Here is a 25,908-nt window from a genome sequence, read left to right on the forward strand (position 1 = left end):
AGTGTGTATGTGTGAGTGTGTATGTGTGAGTGTGTGGGTGAGCGTGGGTGAGTGTGTATGTGTGAGTGTGTATGTGTGAGTGTGTATGTGTGAGTGTGTGGGTGAGCGTGGGTGAGTGTGTATGTGTGAGTGTGTATGTGTGAGTGTGTATGTGTGAGTGTGTATGCGTGTGTGTGTATGTGTGAGTGTGTGTGTGCGTGGGTGTGGTTAGTGAGAGCCAGCAAACCCAAGACCCTATATAACATCAGCACCCATGTTACAACTTGCCACTGCTGTAGGGATGTGTCCCACCCCCACCTCACCCCCGCCCCTGCCAGGCTGTCGATGCCAGCTGCCCCAAAGGCCTCCCCCCCCCCCCCCCCCCCCCCCCCTCCATTCTGTAAAATGTCTAAAACACCACACATACCAGAGCCCTGCTCACACACAGCTGTGCGGCGTTTTAAACACGAAACCTGCTGCTCCGGCTCCAAAAACAACACCACTCCACCTCGGCGAGCAGATGTCATCATTCACTGCACCGCCTCGAAACACTGGACACCACCCCCGCCTGCCCCCGTTAAACCCGCAGCCAAAACACTCGTCCATGCTCAGTACCTCTCCCATAAACGCAGAAACGGTTATGAACAAAACATTCCACACAACTTCTACACTTTCACTTTCTTTTAAATCCACAACCCGAGTATGCGACCAGACGTTTCTGGAAGATTGTTGCTGAATGGAACTCTTAAGGCAGTATTCCAATATACAGTTTGTTCAAAGAAACTGCAGTTGTACTGCAAATATGCCAGTGTACAGACAGAGGGGCAGCGTCTACAGACAGAGAGGGGCAGGGTGTACAGACAGAGAGGGGCAGGGTGTACAGACAGAAAGGGGCAGCGTCTACAGACAGAGAAGGGCAGCGTGTACAGACAGAGAGGGCAGTGTGTACAGACAGAGAGGGGCAGGGTGTACAGACAGAGAGGGGCAGTGTGTACAGACAGAGAGGGGCAGCGTGTACAGACAGAGGGGCAGTGTGTACAGACAGAGAGGGGCAGCGTGTACAGACAGAGAGGGGCAGTGTGTACAGACAGAGAGGGGCAGGGTGTACAGACAGAGAGGGGCAGTGTGTACAGACAGAGAGGGGCAGTGTGTACAGACAGAGAGGGGCAGGGTGTACAGACAGAGAGGGGCAGCGTGTACAGACAGAGAGGGGCAGTGTGTACAGACAGAGGGGCAGTGTGTACAGACAGAGAGGGGCAGCGTGTACAGACAGAGAGGGGCAGTGTGTACAGACAGAGAGGGGCAGTGTGTACAGACAGACAGGGGCAGTGTGTACAGACAGAGAGGGGCAGCATGTACAGACAGAAAGGGGCAGTGTGTACAGACAGGGGCAGCGTGTACAGACAGAGAGGGGCAGTGTCTACAGACAGAGAGGGGCAGGGGGTACAGACAGACAGGGGCAGCGTGTACAGACAGAGATGGGCAGTGTGTACAGACAGAGAGGGGCAGTGTGTACAGACAGAGAGGGGCAGCGTGTACAGACAGAGAGGGGCAGCGTGTACAGACAGAGAGGGGCAGCGTGTACAGACAGAGAGGGGCAGCGTGTACAGACAGACAGGGGCAGAATGTACAGACAGAGAGGGGCAGCGAGTACAGACAGACAGGGGCAATGTGTACAGACAGAGAGGGGCAGCGAGTACAGACAGACAGGGGCAATGTGTACAGACAGAGAGGGGCAGGGGGTACAGACAGACAGGGGCAGGGTGTACAGACAGAGAGGGGCAGGGGGTACAGAAGGAGGTGGCGAGGAGCGAGGAGGAGGTGAGGGAGGGAGGGGGAGGTGAGGGAAGGGTGTAGGACAGAACGAGCGAATGCAGCTCCAGCTGAACGGGGTTCACCCTCTCCTCCCCCTGACACCAGCGAGGAGTTTTTCACATTTTGGAATGTTCCCGTTTCATCATTCCGTTGTTTTTACAGGCCTCCAGAGAACCTAGCTGAGCTTTTTCTACTTTTCCTTTTTTTCCTGTGATGACGAAACGTCGAAATGACGAGTGTGACCCAAGGGCCCAAGGACCGGGCAGTGCGTGACCCAGGGGCCCAGGGGCCCAGGGACCGGGCAGTGCGTGACCACCCGGCCGTAACCCGGGAAACACAGAGCTCCCGGCTCTCGGTGGGGAGGGACAGGCAGCACGGCCCGTGTGGTTAAATGCAGTTATCAGACGTCACACAGCTGACCAGGGCTGGCTGTGGCCGGGGAAAAGACTGCGTAATGACCCTCCAGTGCATCGGACTCTGGCATTCGCCGGGAGCTATAGGGGCTTCTGTCCGTATATGGGTCAGTGCTCTCTGAGGCTCTGCTTCAGACTATTCACAAAACTACAGCCCCTGCTCACCCCTCCCTGAGTGTGTCACTGGTGGAGAATGGTGGCAAGCCTGCCCGGTGCTGGGGAGGGAAAGCCTGAATTACACGCACAGGACTGGTGTGCGTCCTCTCACATGGCCCCGTTTGTGAGACCTTTAGAAGAGCAAAAGGTTCCCAGCCCTGCTTGTGTGTGTGTGTGTGTGTGTGTGTGTGTGTGTGAGAGAGAGAGAGAGAGAGAGAGAGAGAGAGAGAGAGAGAGAGAGAGAGAGAGAGAAGGAGAGAGAGAGAGAGAGAGAGAGAGAAGGAGAGAGAGTGAGGTATGCCAGCTATGCGAGTGCGGAATTCAGAGGTTACATTCCTGACTCTGTTGCTGCGGCTTGCCCTGTGTTCACCTCCCCTCTCCTCCTAGCTCAGCGTTAATGAGTGTGGAATGCTGCAGTACTCCGGGGAGGGATGAGTGTGGAATTCTGCAGTCTCTGTGGAGATCAGGGATGAGTGTGGAATTCTGCAGTCTCTGTGGAGATCGGGGATGAGTGTGGAATTCCGCAGGCTCTGTGGAGATCGGGGATGAGTGTGGAATTCTGCAGGCTCTGTGGAGATCGGGGATGAGTGTGGAATTCTGCAGGCTCTGTGGAGCTCAGGGATGAGTGTGGAACGCTGCTCCACTGAGGCTACACTGTGGTCTGCACTGAAGCAGGAAAAGCATGCGATACAGGCGGAGAAAGCACAGCACGCCTCCCTTCCCCCTCTCCAAGCTCCAAATCAGGACCGTTTTTTAAATAACAGAGGGGCAAACCAAGTGAGAGCCTATTGAGCTTAAGGTGCAGGACCGATAGCCGAAAAGGTGCGGATTCAAGCCCCGGTGCAGCCACAGCTGTTGGCCCCTTGAGCAAAGCCCTTAACCTCACATTGCTCCTGGGAGATTAGCCCCCGTTTAGTCTAACCAACTGAAATTCGCTTTGGATGAAAGCGCCAGGAAACTAACTGAAATGTAATGAGTCGCACTGCGGCCAAGGTAATCAACAACACCATCATAAAGGCAACCGCACCCACATTAATACCGCAATAGAAAAATCACTCATTCTAGCATTATAGCATAGTATAGTATAGCCTACAAACTAAAGTTGATTAACAGCAATACAAGAAGGTGGATCGATTTTGAGGTTGACAAGTGTTTTATGTTCACCACCTCATCCAAAACCCACAAAAAAGTAGAAGACAGACTGATATTTTAAACGATACCCAGCCTGGATATGTATAAATACATCAACTTTCATTCAACAGCTCGAACAAAAAACATTGAGCTGAACAGATTGGACTGACCAACCAGCGTGGAGTTTTGACTCTTTGATGAGCAAAACAACTTGACTATAACTTGGATTTATCAAATTGTGTTAAGTAAAATCACACAAATCATTTCTTATTCTATGTATTTTGAGGGCAAAATATGATCGTACACCGCTAAGTTTGGCATAGAGAAGCTGCAGTTCCTCCATCATGGGGATACCGTGGTGCACAGTGGACACCATACTGAACGGTGCAACTTCGGAGAGTAGCCTAATGACTATTCGATATCATAGAGCTGAGTGGTTCTGTCCATGAGAAGAAATCCTGACATTAGTTCCCTGCAGCCCCCTGAGGAGGGAGAACACGCAGCCCTCTGAGGAGGGTGAACACGCAGAGCCCCTGAGGAGGGTGAACACGCAGAGCCCTGAGGAGGGTGAACACGCAGAGCCCTGAGGAGGGTGAACACGCAGAGCCCCTGAGGAGGGTGAACACGCAGAGCCCTGAGGAGGGTGAACACGCAGAGCCCTGAGGAGGGTGAACACGCAGAGCCCCTGAGGAGGGTGAACACGCAGCCCTCTGAGGAGGGTGAACACGCAGAGCCCTGAGGAGGGTGAACACGCAGAGCCCTGAGGAGGGTGAACACACAGCCCTCTGAGGAGGGTGAACACGCAGCCCTCTGAGGATGGTGAACACGCAGCCCTCTGAGGATGGTGAACACGCAGAGCCCTGAGGAGGGTGAACACGCAGAGCCCTGAGGAGGGTGAACACGCAGAGCCCTGAGGAGGGTGAACACGCAGCCCTCTGAGGAGGGTGAACACGCAGCCCCTGAGGAGGGTGAACACGCAGAGCCCCTGAGGAGGGTGAACACGCAGAGCCCTGAGGAGGGTGAACACACAGCCCTCTGAGGAGGGTGAACACGCAGAGCCTCTGAGGAGGGAGAACACGCAGAGCCTCTGAGGAGGGTGAACACGCAGAGCCTCTGAGGAGGGTGAACACGCAGAGCCTCTGCTGAAATACAGATGTCATGAGGGCAAAATATGTGACAGGCCTACAACAGCACTACAGGTCTACAGCCACAACAGGGAGTGGCTGACAGGACAGGCAGTCAGAATTGGAGAACAGACGCCTGCCTGTGTCCTCACACACACGCACACGCACATATATACACACGTCTTCAGGACCCGGAGGGATCAGCGGGGAGCTTTGGTGTCTAGACTGCATGGATTCCGCGAGTTCCAGCCAGAAAAGGAATAAAACCCCATACATGCTGTATACAGTCAGCCGGGTTCCAGTGAGCTCAGGACTCCAGATCCCACAAATAACAGCAGTGGCCTGGGCCCACCTGTCACTGGGAGTCTGAATCCCCCCCTGACAACCCACTCAGCTCTGGGCCTGTGCAATACACCCTATTCTGTGCACAATGGGCATGGAACCACACTTGGTAGCCGAGTGGTTCAGGTGCTTGACTGGGACACCGGACCCGGTGTGGCCATGATAAGATCCGCGCGGCGGTTGGGCCCTTGAGCAAGGGCCTTTAAACCCCACATTTAAACCCCACAGGTTATTGTCCCCAGCTTCATCTAATCAACTGTAAGTCACTTTGGATAAAAGCATCAGCTAAATAACAAATGCAAAATGAACTGGTGGAGCTGCTTTTCCTATTTAAACAAGAAAAAATGTTTTAAACAAAGTTATTTACAAGAGGAACAAAACAAAAAAGATAAAAAATGTCATGCTTATATCACTGCAGGTAAGTGGTCTGACCACTAGGGGGCGGACCGCCCAGGAACTGCTGGCTCATTTCTCAAGAGAAAGCCGTGAGACTAAGAGAGAGTGGATTCTGCCACAAAGACACGTTCGACAACTCCTACAACTCCCCCCCCCCCAATGCATCCAATCCAAAACCCCTCTTCTATGAAACCAGGATGAAGGAGTAGGCTCAGGGTCATGAATGCCCCATCTACGCTGTACTTAACAGTTAGTCATGGTAATTAGTCAAAATACCGCAACAGGCTGTCAGTTAGGATGTGGCGAGGCCGTCCTAGCATGTACACAACCAAAGGACAGTGAAAACAACACTGAAATTACAGGAGAGTGAAAGCCTATGGGCGTAAATACATAACGTGCTTACTTGCCACGGCTAAGCGAGCACTTGCACTCGCTGTGTAATAACATAAAAGCAGAGAAATATTCCAGAAGAGTTCTTGCTGTTCTCCCGGACCAGAGGGCTTTAGTGCCCTAACAGAGTGGAAGACCTCCTGCCCGCTCCAGTTCCAAACACAATCTGTCTCACAAGTTCCTGCAATAACATCTCCCCGCGGTTCCTCACAGATCTTTTGGAGGTTTGTCCCAAAGACAACACCGAAGAGAAGGACATGGTTCCAGCGACGCTTCAGCTTCAAAGGCTCACAGTGTAGGCCAGGATTGTCATAACAGCAGAGACTCACGCCGGACGAGAGCTCAAGGCTCTCATGGCCTCATTAACAGCCTCAGTAAGGGCACCAGGCACAGCCACGACTGGGCACCCTGGCAGTTACGACTGGGCACCCTGGCAGCTAAACTGGGTAAAGTGACACGTTTGCAGTGAAAACGAACACACCGCACTGACTTCAGCCACCGCGGTGTGCACATCCCTCCCAGCCGAAGTAGCAAAGCGGTTTGCACACAGACGTCAATGCAGAGATGGCCTGCAATTGGTCTAAAATATCACACAGGTGGCTGCATTGCCTTGTGGGAAAAAGTCTCACCGGTTTCGTGACAATCGCACTCTCTGACCAATCTCCTGGTCCAGTTGAGCGGACCAACTTCTCTTTATTTTATTTATTTCAAAACAACTAAATAAACTACAGCGACCTCAAAATTGTCCTCTTCCATCTGTGGAAGTTTTGGCTCCTTCACCGCAGATGTGGAAAAAAGTATTTGCTTCTGTGTTTCCCGTGGTTACTACTACTGCAGCCTTAATCAGCGCCCCCCACAGGCGTGGAGTGTCACTAAACCAACGGTTTGAAACCGCAATGAGTACACACGTTTGTACATATAGGGTGCCGCAGTTGGCTGTGCTTCGATTGCAGAGTTCACCGGCATATCAAGTGTAAGTAACCCCCCAAATACACCAAAAGGCGGAAGCATCCGAGAGGTGAAGGAAACACGTGTAGTCTGACCAATGCTACTGGAACAGGGTTAATTTAATTTTGTTCTCGTTTATCTGACTCCAAAAGATAAGTTCAACTGCTCCTCTGTTCTAACAGTTCAACAAAAGGAACTGCAAATTTCTGCCAATAGTGTGGCTCTATATGATCGCTATCTATTTGTATAGACACGGACGTGCCTGTGGCCTGTATAGCCTACAATTATACACTTAGTATGTATCTTGTGACGGCACTGGTGTATAGGCGAGTGACTATGGGGTGCAGGTATCCTAGGTTGTCTATGTCTGTTAGGACTCTAAACTGCTAAGTGTGCACAAGATGGCGGTAACAATGGTCCTGCTGATGTTATCTCTATGTCCAACAAACCTGTTTAACCTTTGTATTACAGCTGGATGCTGACTCACAGGTAACTTGCATTACCTGTGGTTTATTCCTACAAGATCTTTATTCAGCAACCAGTGTACTACACCACCAATGACACCAAACAATTTCCCACATCATTAGATATCTAAAGACACTAAACACTGTATGTGGAAATCCATGGTCTATACATGGTGCTATTTCAACTCATCAGTTCTGGGAGCATTCCACTGAGGTGGCAGAAATGCGCAGAGGCAGCACAATGATGGGAGCAATAGTCCTGTATTGACGAGCACTGTCTTTTCATCAAGCCTTGCTGACCCCTTTTGGGGGTCTGCAGAGAGCCACACTTATGTAAAATGCCCTACACAAGCATACACCCAGCTTTATAATCAGTGTCTCAAAGACTTTTGAGTAACCGGGACACCCAGGAACTGACCAACCTGACACAGTGTTCTGTGGTTGAATTTACATAGGTGAGAGACACTATTGCTGCTAAGGTTGTGAAATTTGAGACACCCCTCGTTTTCTGCCTTTATTTCCAGCCTACTGGTATTCTTTGACAACATGTGGTCTGTAGCGTAGCGTAGTGGTTAAGGTAAATGACTGGGACCCACAAGGTCGGTGGTTCAATCCCCAGGGTAGCCAAAATAAGATCCGCACAGGCGTTGGACCCTTGAGCAAAGCCCTTCACCCTGCATTGCTCCATGGGGAGGATTGACTGAGGCTTAGTCTAATCAACTGTACGTCGCTCTGGATAAGAGCGTCTGCCAAATGCCATTAATGTAACATGCACCAGCCGTGCGTTTTGACATGAATGAACCTGAACTGAGTAAAGCGCACACATGCACAGAACAACACTGTAAAGGCCAGTTTACAGCCCAGCAGTAAATGTGTCGCCGTGACCGATGTGCAATGGATGTGGCCGGTTGCAGGGACACTCGGTTTAAACTCAAGAGCGCCTGGAGTGCATTTATAACTTTTCACTCAGGACAACGAGCACGGGCGACAACGTTCTGCGATTGGAGTCGAGCGACACTCTGGCTCTGGCTCACTCTCTGCGCTCAGCTCCACAGCGGCGGGCGTTCCCTCCCTGGGTCTGCACTGAGAGCCGGGGAGGGCTCAGGCAGGGGGGAGCAGGTAGAGCCACAGGAAGCCGCCTGGCGTGCAGCTCTGTCAGAGCCTCGCTTCATTCCTGCGCTACGCTAACGAGATGGAGCACGCCGCACAGGCCCCCGTGCGCCCGGCACACAGACAGGTCTTTGCCTGCCTCCTTGTTCTGCCTCCAACACAACTCTTCCCTGGGGGGGGGCGCGCACTGACACTTCCTCTCCTCGCTGGGTGACTCACATCCCCCTGTAACCCCTTCAGCTCAAACTCCCAAAACATCGACAAGCCCCGGTCTCCCACTGACTCAATCCTCACTCTCACGGTGTGTCAGTGTCCGTTTCTGTAAACACACACACAAACATTTTATCACGCACTCACACACCCACACACCCAGTCTCTTACACACATCCCTGTTTAAACAGAGACTCTCACACTCTAAATTAATCACACACCTTCTCTGTCGCACTAAAGGCTGCGAGTCAAAATGAGGAGAATGCTGTTTCACATCTTACAGCTTCAAGAGTCCCCACCATGGCCCTGTTAACTGGTTAGTGTGTGCAAGAGTCCCCACCATAGCTGTGTTAACTGGTGTGCTACAAAAGAACCAAACCCACAGCAACAACGATGGCCATCATAAGCTTCAGCTGACACAAACAGTTTGCATTGCCTCATTTATACACAACAGATCACCAATATCCCACATCAAGCACTTTAACCAACAGCAAAGGAAAGAAACACTCCAACACAATCATACTGAGCTTCGCTCTGTGACAAGCCTACCTGCCCACAGACAAAGCTGACAGCCTAACCGCAAACCCCCCTCTTAACCATCATTCAAAAACACAGCAGTCATCTTCTGGCAGAAGATTGAGGACTGTGCATGTGTGTATGTGTGTGTGTGTGTGTGTGTGTGTATACGATGGGGGTTGCGGCACAGAGCGACCAGCAGGGCCATTCAGTGTCACCACAGACAATCGTGCCATCTCCTCCTTCCTCCACTTCCCATCAAATTTGCATAGGAAAAGCACAAACAAACATCATCATTCACACACGGGTAAACCTGTCAATTCAACACATGTCGTACCGTATCATTGGGGCTGGTGAAGACCTACAAAGAGATAATAGAACCATTTCCCTACGACCTACAGTAATGGATAGGGCAAGTCATGGAGTCACGCAAATTAGTGCAAACTTTGTTAGCCTATATCTCCCAGATTGAGACAAGTGTAATTTTGGTTCCAGGGGTTTCTTATAAGGCCATATCAGAATGGCAAAACTCATTAAAAACCAAAAGTGTGTTGAATTGACATGGACTTCCAACACACTCAAACACATACCAGAGAGCACGATCAGGCTGTTACTGAACGATGTGGCAGCCTGGCTTTCAGAAAATACAAGCCCTGTTCAGAAACGAGTGGAGAGCAGAGAGATGCTAGCGGTAACACTCAGCGGAAGACGAACGGGGGAAACGGCAGACGGGACATCTCTTACCGTGAACGGTGAAGACGTTGCAGTGGTGCGCTCCGTGGCGCGAATGCTCCCTCTTTACCCCCTTGATGAAGTGCAGAGCCGGCAGGCTGGGCCTCCTCTGGTCCCCCACCGACTTCCCCGGCTGCTGCCCCATGGGGGCGCAACGCTGGGCCGCAGCCGGGAGGCGCACTGGGGGGCTCGGGCCGGGAAGGGGTCAGGGCAGCCGAGGGTGGGGGGGCGAGATGTAGCCGCTGTCCTCCGAGTCCCAATCCAGATCCCCGGAGTGTGGCGGCCGTTATCCGCGAGCACAGAAACGTGGATAAGAGGCCCGAAATTCCCGAAGTTTCCCACACGGCGCTCCTCAACGTTCATGGACCGCTCCGGCACGGCCCCCGCCGCGCTGTGTTCTCTGGCAGAGCGCTGCTGCTAAAGCCAGAAGGGTCCGACACACTCGGGCAATGTGGGGACTCCAGACCAGTGTCATGCACTCGCTACCTGGCGCACAGACCAGAGTTACTGAGACTGTACGCGAGCGGTTCAGCGGTTATTGCTACATTCAGTCCTGCGAGGCCACAGTTCGGTATCTTGGCAACAGTCTAGTCTCTTGTTTTTAAACCCCAGAAACGGCTGGTTTTATACTAGGGACATAAGGCAAATAATATTCGGCTGAATGGTTTAAAAGCACAAGTCCGTTTACCTGTTCTGTGTGGTGGTGTGAAAATGGATAAAATACGCTTGGTTACATCTGGGTATGATGCGCATTGGAGTCCAAACTCATAATAATACTTTGACTATTCAGTTAACTGAAACCCACATCTGCTTACCCAAAGTCAAAGACTCAGCAACTGGTGCTCTGTAGTTTGTTTTGTTTGTTGAGACTAAAATGTAGAAATCAATTACGCCTCGTAATAGTTACAAATAACCATTGACCAAACCAGCAAGCACCACGGTCACCCTAGTCTAAAATGATATTCTCCTCTTAGTTACGGCTATCAAGTGTAACAAACTACAGTCCAATTAGCTATTTAAACAATCTCTATTGTGGCAGGCCCGAAGCCTCTGGATGAGGCACTTTTTGGAAGAAGGCACGATAGTCGTGATAAACAAACGCATACTTTACGGAAATCGTTCAAGTCGCAAGGCAACAAGGTGAATTAATGTACAATGTTCGATATTTGAATGTGTGTTCTAACCTCGTGAACCCATTCGTTTCGACTCTTTGATGGGTCAGTCAAGAGAAAACGACCCATCTACGTCCCCATTACCCAGACTGAAATGTAATGGACATTAGTTAGACACAGTTAGTAGTCAGCAGTAACAGGCCTTGACACTGGGATTAATGAATTAAACACAACGTGTACATCATAGTGCGGAAGTACAAATGGACATTTCACACATTGAATGTGTCCTTTCCTAGTCACGTTTAGTTTTCATATTGGATATGATTTAAGATCACAATTCCTACACACATATAGAAACGCAACAACACCCTGCGTGTAGATAACTACCCACCCCAAATCAATCGACGAAATCACTGTAAAAAAAAATAATAATAATAAAAAATCAATGACAGAAGAGTTCACAAAGGTTTCGGTCAATTTGACTAATCCTGAATAATTAAATGAAGAGTTAACGAGTTTCACTCTATATGTTAGTTGGCTAGCCAAAGTTTTTTAGAATTTAGCTCGCGGCCCACTGAATGTGCAACTGGTGGTTGAAGCTTATTCGTGGTAAATGTCAGTAGTCATAGCTCGCTAGCCAGAACACGGATGAGTGTTAAGAACACGTTAAGTCAAACTTATCTCTGAATGCTTAACGTGAGCTCGCTGACATTTATGCTGTATAAACTTATGTTAAAAACTTTTCTGTTGTACCGTGTTGCGTTTCTGTTCAACTTGAACTTTAGCTGATGCTATCCGTTATCACTGAGCACTGAAAGCAGTGCAAAATTAGCCAAGTTAGCGAAAAACACTTTGTTTACTGTTGCAGCGCAAATGCTATCTAGCCAATTTATGCAGCACTGGAAGTAAGCTTAGCTAGCTAGCACCAACTTAGTAGAATAACGTTAACGCCGTCCTGACTGCAGTTAGTCCATCGAACAGTAGCTCAGTAGAAGTGTCTCCCAAAAACTCGACTGAATCGATCTTGACAAACACACACAGGCTTGGAGACCGATACAACCCCACCCCCACTGCCTTTCTTTCTCCAACTTCCGTGTCCAATGTTTCAGTCCTCTGGAGCTCTTCTCCCGGGCTCAAACGTACCCGGACCCCGGGTACCCTTTTCCAAAGTTAGCTAGCTAGCTAAAGCACAGACCGTCTTTCCCGTCTCTGTCAGTGTGCTTGTCAAGCCGTTTTCGCCACTCGTATCCAATGCGGGCGACTAGCAAGCCCTCGGCCAATGCCGTTTCGCCTCTCCATGTATTTTTTTACACTTTCATTGGAAGTAAGAAAATGTAAACTTCGGTCAGGCTCCCACTGCGGCCGCCATATTTCCGTACGCAAAGTAGTTTACTGAAATCTGGGGGTGGAAACGTGTGACGTCAGAGCGTGCGTGAATGCGCAACATGGCTAATAGGAGCAAGTGCGCATGTTTTTTCCTTTAATGAAGACCTTAGGTACTGTTTATAGTAGACCACATACGCTTTACAATAAATTGGTTGTAAATCTTATTACTCTCTTTTAACATCGTTCCAAATTACAAGGTTATTCTTCGGATTCTTACAAATGTTCGTTCCGAACTTATGACGAATGACAAAACAACAAGTCGCTGATGCCTGGTATGCGCAACAATACATATGGTAAGCTACTGCCATACTATGTAGTCAAGGGTTATCAAAACGTGGTCGTCCCCGTGATATATTGATAATTCATAAAAAAACGGAACACCAATCAGTATATTGAATTTACAATGCAAATGTAAATAGTGATCCATTCAGGATCAGAAGTGGCACCATCTGATTTTAAATGTAGCCTATATATGTATAATGAACTTGTGAATTAAAGTTAAGCCCAATATGAGGGCTTAAGTGCCGCATATTTGGCATTTGTGCATTGCCTGGGGTAATACACAAACAAACCAATTTGAAAACGCTGCCTTCAGAAAACCCAAATCAAAACAGTCTATTGCCAACTCCAAAGCAGTATGGCAAAAAGTAAAATGGAGACATTTCGTTTCCATGGACCCACAGCAGTAAAACACCACAGCCTACTTTCTGGTAACTTTCCCTGCAGTGTTTATGTCATACAAAAAAAATTACATAAACCTATGATACAGTGCCAATATTATTATTCACTAAACGTCTACATAACCAATGCAGTTTTGGCTTGGGTTGTGTTGGTTTATCTGCAGTGTGGCCGGTGAAAGTAATGAAACCCCGAGGTGATTTCTTTCCATTGAGTTAGAGCTGTATGACACTGAGAGTCAGATCCTCAGTAAACTGTAGTGTCTGTAGAACCTCAGTCAGGTGGTAGGGGGGTGGGTCAGAGATGGGGATTGAAGGCAAAATTTGGGATGGGATCTGGGTACAAACAAGGAAAGATCCAGGGAAGATGTATTTATTTATATAGACAACTGCATTTCTCCTCTGAAATACATAGTGTTGCCAGATTTCACACCACAGTACAAATAAGCTCTCACAGGGTGGAGTTGGAGGAAGACCTTTCATATGTGGGTTTAATATTCCCACTATGGAGCTTCCAGCCACAGTCAGCACTGGCACAGTTAGATGCAATCATTATTTTTTTAAGGTTTTATTTTTTAATGAATTTTCCACATTCATTTTCAACTCCCAATGACAACTGTAGGCCCATTTCCTACAAATCCTGAAGTGTGAAATATACTTAGCTTGTACTTACATCCTCAGATGTATGTGTGTGTGTGTGTGTGTTTGTGTGTGTGTTAAGGGGAGCATTGCTGGGCTGAATGGCCTGTTCTCACCATTATGTTATGTTATGTGTGCTGCCAAGACGGCACAGACTCAGAATCGGAATCAGCTTTATTGGTCAAGTGTGCTCGCACACACAAGGAATTTGACTCCGGAACAGTTTCCACCAGTGCTTCACAGAATAAAAAACAAGATACACCGAGACAATAAAGATAAAATAGGGTAATATAGACCACAGTGACCATGACTGATTCAGGGTAAGCACAGATGGAGAGGCTGGACAGAAAGGTACACAAGCACTCTCACCCTTCTAACCTCACCTTCACCTCAAGTGTGGCTGCCAGCTTCCTCCAGGGAGGCTAACGGCACGCATACCTGCAAAACAGGATGAGAGTCGTGTCTCCACACTTCCACCACCTTCTGTCACAACAACAGTCAAGCAAACAAAGACTCCGGTTCCAAGAAAGGTGTGGCAGTTATTAAACCTGCGTTCAATAGGGGTGAGTGTGCTTTAAACATATGCTCAGAATGTATTCCATCATATCAAAGTGTGTGGGGACCAACCTGTCTCAAACTGCCTCTCCATATAAAAGACAAAAACAATTGCATGAAAAATCTCCTGTAGTTATTTATTATTATAGGGGTTTTTTATTTGAAGCATTCTAGGTCTTACCAAGTACAAGCTGCTATACCAGTGCAAGGCAACTTGCATTCAATGTAATAACCTATAAATTCATCAAATTCACTCAATGTGATTGATGCATAATTGATATCAGGACAATTTTATAACATGGCGTGATGCTACAAACTGCCAAAGAATGGAAATCCAGCCAACATTCTTTCTACAGGAGCTGCAGAAGCAGTTGCAAGTTCAAATTCCTTATTTGCAGTGCAGACTCTGTTTGCTCATTGCAGAATAGGAGGGCCTATGACTATCTCAGCACAGACCATGTCTCTCTCATGAGCTGTTTTATAGGAGAGACCTCTCCATGTCTCCCTCATATGAGCTATTTAACAGGAGAGACCTCTCCATGTCTCCCTCATTTCAGATGTTTTACAGGAGAGCCTCTCCATGTCTCCCTCATGAGCTGTTTTTACAGGAGAGACCTCGCTGTGTCTCCCTCATGAGTTGTTTTACAGGAGAGACCTCGCTGTGTCTCCCTCATGAGTTGTTTTACAGGAGAGACCTTGCTGTGTCTCCCTCATGAGTTGTTTTACAGGAGAGACCTTGCTGTGTCTCCCTCAGGAACTGTTTTACAGGAGAGTAGAGCAGCAGTCAGTGAAGCAGCTGGGCCAGACATTCCAGCAGATTCAGAGATTGAGGATCTCAGTGATGAAGATGATCCATATTAATGCAAATCAGAGTGATCATATTTACCTATCAATTTCAATCTGGCTTTTTATATGAACCCTTATCTGATTCTATGAGGGTTTTTTTTTTTGTTTAATCTTTATGGCCATATCACCAGTTAGTAGAGGCCTGGAATTTCGTAATTAATTGTCATGGTGAAAAAAGTTATTTCACTTACCAGAACTCAGATTTTTTTAAATTTTTTAAAATTTATATATTTCAATACGATTAAGGAAACTTGTAAAATGTACAGTATGGAATGTAGCACAACACTCTAGGGCAGTGGTTCCACACACACACTCACACACACACATTACATTACAAGGCATTTAGCAGACGCTCTTATCCAGAGCGACGTACAATGAAGTGCAGATCAAACACAAGTACAAGTGTGAAGAGGACTTGAGAGGACAGTATGATTCCGAGTCCTACACACACACACACCGAGTCGACACACACACGCACACACACACACACACACACACACCTTGATCCTGTGTATACTACTATTCATTCCCACCACAATTCTATGAATTTTAACAAGCTATTAATTTTTTCTTAATTGTGTGCTTTTCCTGTCTAGAGAGATTATTTACCCTCTTAAACCACATTATGATTATGTGTGAAATAGCTTAGCATTCCATGAAGAATAACAGTCTGAAGTTCATGTTGTGCTCATGATATACTGTAAACAATTGAGAGATTAAAGAGATCAGGTTAAAGACAGAGTTGAATCAAGTGGCTCCTAATTAGTAAAAGTGTTGACACATGGCCACAAAAACTAAAACAATTTGGAAGAAAATGAAGAAATAAAAGACAAAGCAAATGATAACGAGCCAAACTTATATTGTGAATGAACTGAATCATGTGTTTTAATGCAATTATCTTATTTATTCACCAATTTGATCAGTTTAAAAATGTTGTTACCGTATTTATGTCATTGTTTGCAATATAGCACAATATGCACATCGGGTTTTATACAGAGCTATTTCTGAGATAATATGGCTTAAGAGGTTAATAAAGCACATATTAACAGTTTGGTCAAATTTCAATTGCAACTCTGGTTGGAACAAAAACCAGCATACACAGCAGGGGGTCCCCAGGACCAGGGTTGGGAACTACTGCTCTAGGGAAACCATGGGTGTGTGTGTGTGCGTGCTGTTAGCTGGATAGCTGCACAGAGTAAAACCCTCAACTGCACTTTTTTACTTTAGTTTAGTCCATGATTTGGGTGGGTTTCCGATTTTACTGAGCACAGTTACCCAGCTAATCCTGCTTTTTGGAACAGGCCCCAGACCTATTATTTGCGTATTTGCCTCGCTGAGATTCTCACACTGGATTAAACAGCGACACCTTGTGGAAAAGTCACCTTGTGGAATAACAGATGAAGTGAGACCACAGAAGTCGTGGTTATCAAGCTTGTATATATATTTGTGACCGTTTGAAGGAACGGACTGCAACAAGCAAACGAAAGTGAGACGTCTAAGTTTGCTACATTATTAGTGGCAGTTGAATTCCGGTATTTTTTTATATTTTTTTTTAGCAAATGAGTCTATTGAACTAACTGAACTGAGGCTACTTAGCCACGACAAAGAAACATTTTACAAGTCGTCTTGGCCCCATCTGGTGGATACAACGGAAATGGGTATTCATTCATTCCATTAGACAGTCCAGAAACAGTCACAACGACCTTCAAAATGAACTGCTGCAATAATACAAATCGAAATAGCCGTCAATAATTGTATTATTTTGGACTCTACGTTGCCATGTAGTATCTGTTTGTCATGGAACATTACTCTAGATTATTTAAGCGGTCATTTTTCAGTGTTCAGTTGGGAAACTAGTGTTTGCAGGATATGTGTAGAACAAAATGGCTACATGAAAATTTACTGCGCGGAAAACACAAAATAAAATCACTCGATAACAAAATAATTTTATGAACATTTATTTGTAATACATTTGGACAACGTTATTTACAAGTATAAAGATAATATGCCGTTAATAATATATAATAACATCTTAGAAATAATTTTACATATATGTACATATACAAACTTAATTTTCAGAATTAGTGATAGAAGAACGCTGTTGAATATTCTAGAACAACGTTTTATCATGACTTTGAACTGATAGGCATGTAATAACACTAAAATAACGGTTGGGGCACTCTCTTCAAACTAAAAAGGGAGATCACATAAAATTCCAAGCCAAGGACCCACGACTGAACAGAAAAAAAAATCAATGTATCTGGCCATTATAATATAATGGGCATTTCCAGTAATTTTATCAAATGGTAATGTATTTAATTGAGTACCAGTACATATAGGGGTAAAGACCACTTTTGGAGTCTCCCAGAGCCATACACGGAAAGCCCATTTAAAGCTTAATTCAAACGGGTCTGACTTAATCTTCAAATCAAATATCGTCTCATGCACTGCTCAAATATAGTACTGAAAAATGTTCACCTTCAAAATATAATAACAATAAGTACATATTGTACAATTCTCTTTGAGTTTAAAAACTGGAACCATGCCTATATATAAGGAAATCAGCATGGTTATATTCTGTCCTATTTCAAATAATGACGATACGTGGAAAATTATACTCATAAGCACCAGATAGATCTTGAGGATAGTTCCCCACTGAAATCACGACATCCTCCCTCACGTTCACCCTCTCAGTGTTTAAATGTGGAACAGCTTCCATTATAATCTCCAGAGCAGTCTGCTTCATCTTCCAAATCCCTATCTCTGAGTTCCAGCCAAAAGCAGTGGCTGGCTGATGGTATGAAAGTTCTCAGAGTTCTGTAGTCCTGTGGCACAGTCAGTAGGCAGGTAGCTCAGGCACCACCAGAGGGCGCCAGCAAGAGACATGCATTGGTAAAGTGTGGTGTTGTTGTCTGTGTGTGCGTGTGTCTGTCACAAACACACATGTATCTGTGTGTGTCATGTGCGTATGTATGTTGCATGCAAGCCTGCATATGTGTGTATGCATGTGTGTGCATGTATGTGTATGCACGCATTGTGTCGTGCATGTGTGTGCGTGCTGCCTGCATGCTTGTGTATGTGTGTGTGAGTGCATGCCTATGCATGTGTGTGTGTGTGAGTGCATGCCTATGTGTGTGCATGTGTGTGTGTGTGAGTGCATGCCTATGTGTGTGTGTGTTTATGAGTGTGAGTGTGTATGTGTGTGTATGAGTGAGCGCACACCTGTGTGTGCCTGTGTGTATGAGTGAGTGCATACCTGTGTATGTGTGTATGAGTGTGTATGAGTGAGCGCACACCTGTGTGTGCCTGTGTGTATGAGTGAGTGCATACCTGTGTATGTGTGTATGAGTGTGCGTATGAGTGTGTATGTGTGTATGAGTGTGTGTATGAGTGTGTATGTGTGTATGAGTGTGCGTATGAGTGTGTATGTGTGTATGAGTGTGCGTATGCGTGTGTATGAGTGTGTATGTGTGTATGAGTGTGCGTATGAGTGTGTATGAGTGTGTATGTGTGTATGAGTGTGTGTATGAGTGTGTATGTGTGTATGAGTGTGTGTATGAGTGTGTATGTGTGTATGAGTGTGTGTATGTGTGTATGTGTGTATGAGTGTGTATATGAGTGTGTATGTGTGTATGTGTGTATGAGTGTGTGTATGAGTGTGTATGTGTGTATGAGTGTGTATGAGTGTGTATGTGTGTATGAGTGTGTGTATGAGTGTGTATGTGTATATGAGTGTGTATGAGTGTGTATGTGTGTATGAGTGTGTGTATGAGTGTGTATGTGTGTATGAGTGTGTATGTATGTATGAGTATGTATGAGTGTGTATGTATGTATGAGTGTGTATGTGTGTATGAGTGTGTATGTGTGTGTGTATGAGTGTGTATGAGTGTGTATGTATGTATGAGTATGTATGAGTGTGTATGTATGTATGAGTGTGTGTATGAGTGTGTATGTGTGTATGAGTGTGTTTATGAGTGTATGAGTGTGTATGAGTGTGTATGTATGTATGAGTATGTATGAGTGTGTATGTGTGTTTGAGTGTGCGTATGAGTGTGTATGAGTGTATGAGTGTGCGTATGAGTGTGTATGAGTGTGTATGTGTGTATGAGTGTGTGTGTGTGTATGTGTGTGTGAGTGTGTATGAGTGTGTGTATGAGTGTATGAGTGTGTATGAATGTGTATGTATGTATGAGTATGTATGAGTGTGTATGTGTGTATGTGTGTTTGAGTGTGCGTATGAGTGTGTATGTGTGTATGTGTGTTTGAGTGTGCGTATGAGTGTGTATGTGTGTATGAGTGTGCGTATGAGTGTGCGTATGAGTGTGTGTATGAGTGTGTGTATGAGTGTGTATGTGTGTATGAGTGTGTGTATGAGTGTGCGTATGAGTGTGTATGTGTGTATGTGTGTATGAGTGTGTATGAGTGTGTATGAGTGTGTGTATGAGTGAGCGTACGCCCGTGTGCGTCTCTCAGAGCGCCAGGCCCGTCAGGTGCGCTGCAGGGAGCTGGGCTGGGTGATGAGGCCCCTGGGAGAGGCCGGCGCTCCCGGGCTGGTGTCTGGCGCTCTTCTGGTGGGCCCTGAGCCCGGCCAGCTGGGAGTAGGCGCTGTGGCAGGTGGGGCAGCGGTAGGGCCGCTCTCCGGTGTGCAGCCGCACGTGGTTCCTCAGCGTGGAGGACTGGCTGAAGCGCCGCGCGCAGTAGCGGCAGGAGAAGGGCTTGTCCTGCGTGTGGATGCGCATGTGGGAGCGCAGGTTGCTGCGCGAGTTGAAGCCGCGGTGGCAGATCACGCAGCGCATGCGGCTGCCCACCGAGGAGGAGGAGGAGGTGGATGAGGAAGAGGAGGAGGGGGAGGAGGAGGATGGGAGGCCTTCGCATGAGTAGGAGTCATCTGTGGGGTGGGGGGAGGGGGTTGTGAGTATAATAGTTTGAATTTTGGACAAACTGCTATCATGGGACATTTCACATTTTCACAAGGTAGATGCTCTTAATATTAGTCCCCATACTCTATTAGACCCCCCCCCCCAAACCTTTAACATTTATTCCAAGCCCAATGAAATGTACAGGTGAAATAATAACCACTATTTCTCTAGACCCTCTTTCTCATTTCAGATATTCATATTTTTCAGGTCAGGTTCTGTGATCAGTAGACTCTCCAATCATGGAGAATAGTGTCATCTGTGAAGGAGCTTGCTCCATCACACAACACAGAGCTCCGGTCCGGTGACATCATACAACACAGAGCTCCGGTCCGGTGACATCATACAACACAGAGCTCCGGGGACATCACACAACACAGAGCTCCGGTGACATCACACAACATAGAGCTCCAGTCCGGTGACATCACACAACACAGAGCTCCGGTGACATCACACAACACAGAGCTCCAGTGGCATCACACAACAGAGCTCCAGTCCGGTGACATCACACAACACAGAGCTCCGGTGACATCACACAACACAGAGCTCCGGGGATATCACACAACACAGAGCTCCGGGGACATCACACAACACAGAGCTCCGGTGACATCACACAACACAGAGCTCCAGTCCGGTGACATCACACAACACAGAGCTCCGGTGACATCGGTGACATCACACAACACAGAGCTCCGGTCCGGTGACATCACACAACACAGAGCTCCGGTGACATCACACAACACAGAGCTCCAGTGGCATCACACAACACAGAGCTCCAGTGAGAAAGAGCTTAGACTAGATTAGGATCTATCAGCAGCTCAGTGAAGGCAAAGCCCTAATGAAGCCTTTTGTAACCTGAATTGCACTGATAGCAATCAGAACCCACCCAGACTGCCCCGCCCCTGAGCCTGCAGCAGTTTAAAGCTCCTCACCACTCTTGCTCTTTTTGGGCTGCTCCGGGTTGGTCCCAGGGACTCCTGGGATCCCCAGGAAAGTGTTATGGGAGTTTCCATACCACACCAGAAGCTCCTGGTCAGGGGGGATAGTCTGTGCAGAAAAAAATAAGCTTGTTTTCTTTAAAATGAAGTGAAATAATGTTGGCTCACATCTCCCCCACGTATCAAGTATCAAAATTGGAACAGTTAAATTACTGACATTACAATGGAATCTCTGACATCACAGTGGAATAACTGACAGCTTGGAGGAATCACTGACAATCACATTATTTTCAAATCAGTGACGCTGCTATTTCCACATCTCCTCACCTCCTGCCTCTCTTTCTTACATACAAAGTCTCATCCATTATTTTCTCATAAGAAATGTTCTTAACAATGTCCCTGTCTTTAGTCTGTGTAACAGAAGTCAGAAGTCAGTATTTCCTGTGGCCTGTGGCCCTAGCGAAAGAGAAGGTAATCACCTATGCTGATCCGCACAGATGAGAAAATTACAATTTATTAATTTGATGTAATTTATTCTATTTAAATATATGTATTTGGGAACAATGGAAGACGCTCAACGATAAGAGTAGCCTAATGCGAAATACATTCTATTTTTGTAGCGAGCAAAGCCCACAGTAGCGCTGTAAATGCAAGGCGCCCTGTTCACCTGCACTGCCTTGTAGAAGATGCTGCTGCCCAGCTGTACCACCTCCAGGTTCTGCTCCTGCTCAGTGCGGGCGCACTTAATGTACGTCATCCAGCTGCGGTGGTCTGCCTGGCTCGCGTCGATGAAGTAGCGCACAGTTCCGTCCTCGTTAAACACCTGAGTGCACGAAAAAAAAACGTCACACCTTCGTCTGTGAGGATCTGTAGGATCTACAGATTTTTTTTGTTATAATACATAGGCTTAATTCAATGGCACCGATGCTCTATGCCAGGGGTCGGCAACCCTGGTCCTGGAGAGCCGCAGGGTGTGCTGGCTTTCGTTGTTACTTGGCATTAATTGATCAATGAAAGCCGTTGATTGCACAGTTAACTCACCTCACCTGGTTTCTTGGGTATGAATTGGTTGCTTATTTTAAGGTGGAGACGAAAGCCAGTACACCCTGTGGCTCTCCAGGACCAGGGTTGCCGACCCCTGCTCTATGCGCTTTAAGTACATACACACGGGCACACACACCTCCCACATAAGGTTGTTGTTCCTGAAGAGGTCCAGGTGCTGGGGGGAGATGACTCTGCCGGTGAAAGGGCCCATCTCCGTGCCGGCCTTGATCCAGGTCTTGGAGAATATGCCGAGTCCTTCCCCGGGGATGGAGCTCTGAGCGATGATTACTCCGCGAGGCAGGACTAGGCTCGAGAGCTTCTGCGCCTCTGCAAAAAGGAAAGGGTGGGTCAGGACTGCCGGTCCAGGTGTGCTTGTGCCTGGGCGGCAGGCATCCGGTGACCCACTTGTGGTCACGTTCAGTTTCGCTTATTGTTTAACAGCCATGACACCCTGAAATGGAAAATGTTTGGGGGAAGAAATTCATTAAATAATTAGGACATGAAAAAAATCTTAAATGGAAAAATGGATAACATGCTGCGAGATGTTTTACATGATAAAACGGTTCAGGCCAAAATGTATTTTTATGGTTTATATGTAATTTGATTCAAAACATTTTAAACTATATTTTTCGTTTGCTGCCGGACTTTTCCTTTTTTTACAGTGTAATTAGGAATAAACAAACAAGTCTGGCAATATAGACAATTTTTACCTTTTGCTTTGCTTACACGTTTTAAAAAGAGCAAGGTTACATGTCTAAAAGTAATGAAATCGGGTGGTAACTACTTTACTATGAATTTTAATCTGGGAAAATAACGCCGCATCTTTATGTGACGGAATATCCTACTCAATCTTTGCCGCCCATTAATTCCATTAAATGAATAATGTTAAACTGATTGTTCAAGAAAAGCAATACCCTAAACGCGTTTTCCTCTCTGCACAAACCTTTAAAAATGTAGGTTTCTTTAATGTCAATTTCAAAGACATTTTGAGACGGGTAAAAAAGGCAGCCCGAATAGGGGTTAAACGGTCTTCTATTACTCGGGGTCCAGCGATCTGTCATGCTTTAGATGTGATATTCATTAAACTCAAGTGGAAAGAAACGACTAATTCCAAATTCATTATCCCTTTAAGAACTTTGTAGCAATAAATTTGCCCTGAATGAAATTAGGACTTGTTTAAAAGGCCCGGGAATTTGGCTGACAAAAAAATGGAAAGGCGATTAGATGGTTGACATGGTATGAATAGCAATAGAATTAGCTTTCACGGCGCATTAGCGGAGGAACAGCAGCCTTTTAGGTGAGTAAAAGAGAAAGGAGCCGGAGCCCCATAGCTGCCACAGGAGAAAAAAGAGTGCCCGGAGATAGATGAATGCGGGACATCTTAAAGAAAGGGAACCGTTCTCGCTTCTCGGTTTAAGTGGAAACTTTCTCAGGTCAAGCGCAAAGTTAACCAAATGAATTTAATACCCCTATTTTTCTTTGAGTCAGCAACAGTTACACGCCTAACAAGCTTCTAAATGCGAGGTCTCTATGCGCTAAACGGGTTAATGCACTAAATAAGTGCCCATAAAGAGGAGAAAGTGGGGAAACCCAGGGGAACAGTAATGCGAAAGTCACGGGGACCTTGGGAAGAAATCGTGAACAGTGCGCGAGGGTAAGGTTTTCACTTTTTTCAGTTCATTCCGGCTGACAGCCGGGGCAGGGCAGCGATGGGACCCCACCGAAGTTTTAAGATCTTAGTAAAAAGAGAGATTTTTAGGCCGTTAATTCCATTACCGTTACATTTTCGCCCAATGAGCGAAAGGTGGCTAGTGAAAATATAACAATAACTTTATATATCGATATATATATATCGCTATATATAGGCTATACAAATCTGTCTGAAGAAGATTAGATAAAAAAGATGGAAGTTAGATAAAATAAAAAGCATTTTTATTTGTTCTAACAACAAACGTCTGGAGGATCACTTTTAAGAAATGGAAATAACCTTTCTAGCTTTCTCGCGTTATCCTTGGTAATTGTTAATGACTGGTACTTGATGTTTCTGCCTGAAACTTTTTGCAAATAAAATCAACCAACAAAACAATAATTCTGAATGTTTCGTTGTTCTTTAGGCTCGCCTTAAATATATAGCCTATAGCTATATGCCTGGCCTATATCTCGTCTCTCTAAACACGTCTCTCTCATGTGGTTTGCGGATATACAATATCTCCAGCTCCACCGATTAATTTTCATTTCTACTCAAGCAAATACACAGCAAAAGGATATTCACGGCCGACAACTGAAAACACTGTAACTGACATTTGCATTGGCTGCTACTGTATAAAAAAGGAGGAACAACTCAACTGACCTCCTGGGAAAGACTGCGCGAGGACCTCCGCGGTGAAGGCGGTCTTGGGACTGTCCTCGAGGTGTTCCACCAGCAAGTTCCTCCAACGGCCGTACAGGAAGCTGTGCAGAATATCTGACGTAATGGGTTCGGAGGGCGAAATACCTGGCGTTTTAAATCCAGACTTCAGTGCCAGAGTCTCTGCGGGCAACACCGTACCCATGGCACCATAAATTTCAGCGATAACTGAAATAATAACAATAATAACAATAATAGTAATAATAATAAGAATAAGAAGAAGAAGAAGAAGAAGAAGAAGAAGAAGAAGAAAAAGAATGTTGGCGTAATAATAATAAAGTCTCTCAAAATGTAAACGCAAATAAAACACTGCGGCGCAAATAAAATACTCTGTAAAATAGCCTATAGTTTTAGCAAGATTATATTCCTCCTCAGCATGCGCGACGAGGTTTCAAATGTTCGTTCTTCCCAAGACTCTCCTTATAAGTGGTTGTTTGACCCCACTCCAATTAGTTATTGGTGACCCTCCCCTTTTGCCATAGACTGGCCCGACCAAGAAAAGGAGCAGTCTTAAATGAGTAGACACGCCACTGGGCAAGGAAACACAGAAGGAGGAGAGACGAAGAGAACAAAGTGGGCGTTCATATGAAACAAGCACCCACCAGACCCCTCTCCGCAGCACAAACACTGGCCACCTCAAAATCCAAGTGGACGCGTCTCCACCTGTTGAAGCATGAGACGACGCACCAATAACACCCTACACTACACCACGGATAATCAAAGCCCGTATCCTACTCTGCATGGGCTTATCTTTCTGACATATTTAGGGAGTGGACACAGAAAAGGCTAACAAATCTGACCGTCGCCGTTCTTACTTAAATAGGCTACTCAATATTTTGTTTTCCAATCAAACAACTTTTTGGCACCCTCAAAAAAAAATTAAAAGAAATGCTATGGTGAGTGTGTGTGAAAAGACGAATAAAAGAAGTACTAGAATTTATCCCTTTAAAAGTGCTAAATATAAACATTGAATGAATGTTCCGATCCAGGGGCTAACGTGGGAATTTAAAACATTTCAGAAATTACTCGAACGTATTATCATTATTGAGGGCAATAGGTATATTAACCCTCAGTAGATAATTCAGATTCACATTATTCTCCTGAATTTGAAGTTGCGAGTAGTTTTAACGTTCCTTGTCAGACCCTTACGCCTCCGTAATATTAATAAGGTCCTTGGTAATAATTCCCTGAATAAAATAATAGATGTGAGAGTCTATCCGTTTTAAAGTATTGTTCTCAGGCACAGAGAAATGTAAATCGTCGGAGTAGCTCGCCTATCTTTTCCATCTCTTGTAAGGGTAAACGCGTTAATATTCATGGACGTAAACATAAAGCCTTCAGTATATTGTGACAGTATTTATATGCGTGTAGGCCTATACGGTCTTTCTCTCAATAGGCACAGCTCTTTCCATTTATTCCGCTGTGGTTTTCAGGTTTGATGGACTGGGAGTAAATGGGCAGTTTTTCCCCCAGTTTTCCAGCAGAGAGAACATCTTTATTCTGTCCGGGGCTCGCGCGGTTCCCATTCAAGCCCCTATGAACTATGTCAAGTGAAAGAAAAGTGCTGCAAATCAATCTTTCACGGCGTTTTTGAGGGCAATTTGATGTCCATGCATTCCGCTGTTGTTGAAAAAGCTAGTCTGCAATAAGGGGATGGATCCA

At 46.1% G+C, this 25,908-nt stretch overlaps 2 protein-coding genes across 2 annotated transcripts in view; both read right to left on the reverse strand.

Annotated features, from left to right (window-relative positions):
* Nucleotides 1–12,208, reverse strand: part of LOC133141802 (tyrosine-protein kinase ABL1-like) — a 35,114-nt gene extending 22,906 nt beyond the window's left edge. The window contains exon 1 of the mRNA XM_061262557.1: nt 9,739–12,208. Coding sequence (XP_061118541.1) covers nt 9,739–9,871 — 133 coding nt within the window. The 5' untranslated portion in view covers nt 9,872–12,208. The remainder of the gene's footprint in view (nt 1–9,738) is intronic.
* Nucleotides 12,209–19,410: 7,202 nt separating this feature from the next.
* On the reverse strand, nt 19,411–24,391 carry LOC133141491 (PR domain zinc finger protein 12-like). Its single transcript, XM_061262061.1, has 5 exons — nt 24,190–24,391; nt 21,976–22,166; nt 21,463–21,618; nt 20,790–20,904; nt 19,411–19,829 (listed from the first exon to the last, which is right to left on the reverse strand). Exons 1-5 carry the CDS (start codon nt 24,389–24,391, stop codon nt 19,411–19,413), a joined length of 1,083 nt encoding a protein of 360 aa, XP_061118045.1.
* Between the last annotated feature and the right edge of the window lie 1,517 nt (nt 24,392–25,908).

The sequence above is a fragment of the Conger conger genome, chromosome 12 (genome assembly GCF_963514075.1).
Source record: "Conger conger chromosome 12, fConCon1.1, whole genome shotgun sequence".
Lineage (NCBI taxonomy): Eukaryota > Metazoa > Chordata > Actinopteri > Anguilliformes > Congridae > Conger > Conger conger.

Coding starts and splice junctions, on each gene's coding strand:
- LOC133141491 (XM_061262061.1), bottom strand. CDS start 24,391: ATGGGTACGGTGTTGCCCGCAGAGACTCTGGCACTGAAGTCTGGATTT. Junction 22,167..24,189: donor CGCGCAGTCTTTCCCAGGAG/GTCAGTTGAGTT, acceptor TCCTTTTTGCAG/AGGCGCAGAAGCTCTCGAGC. Junction 19,830..20,789: donor GCCCAAAAAGAGCAAGAGTG/GTGAGGAGCTTT, acceptor CCCACCCCACAG/ATGACTCCTACTCATGCGAA.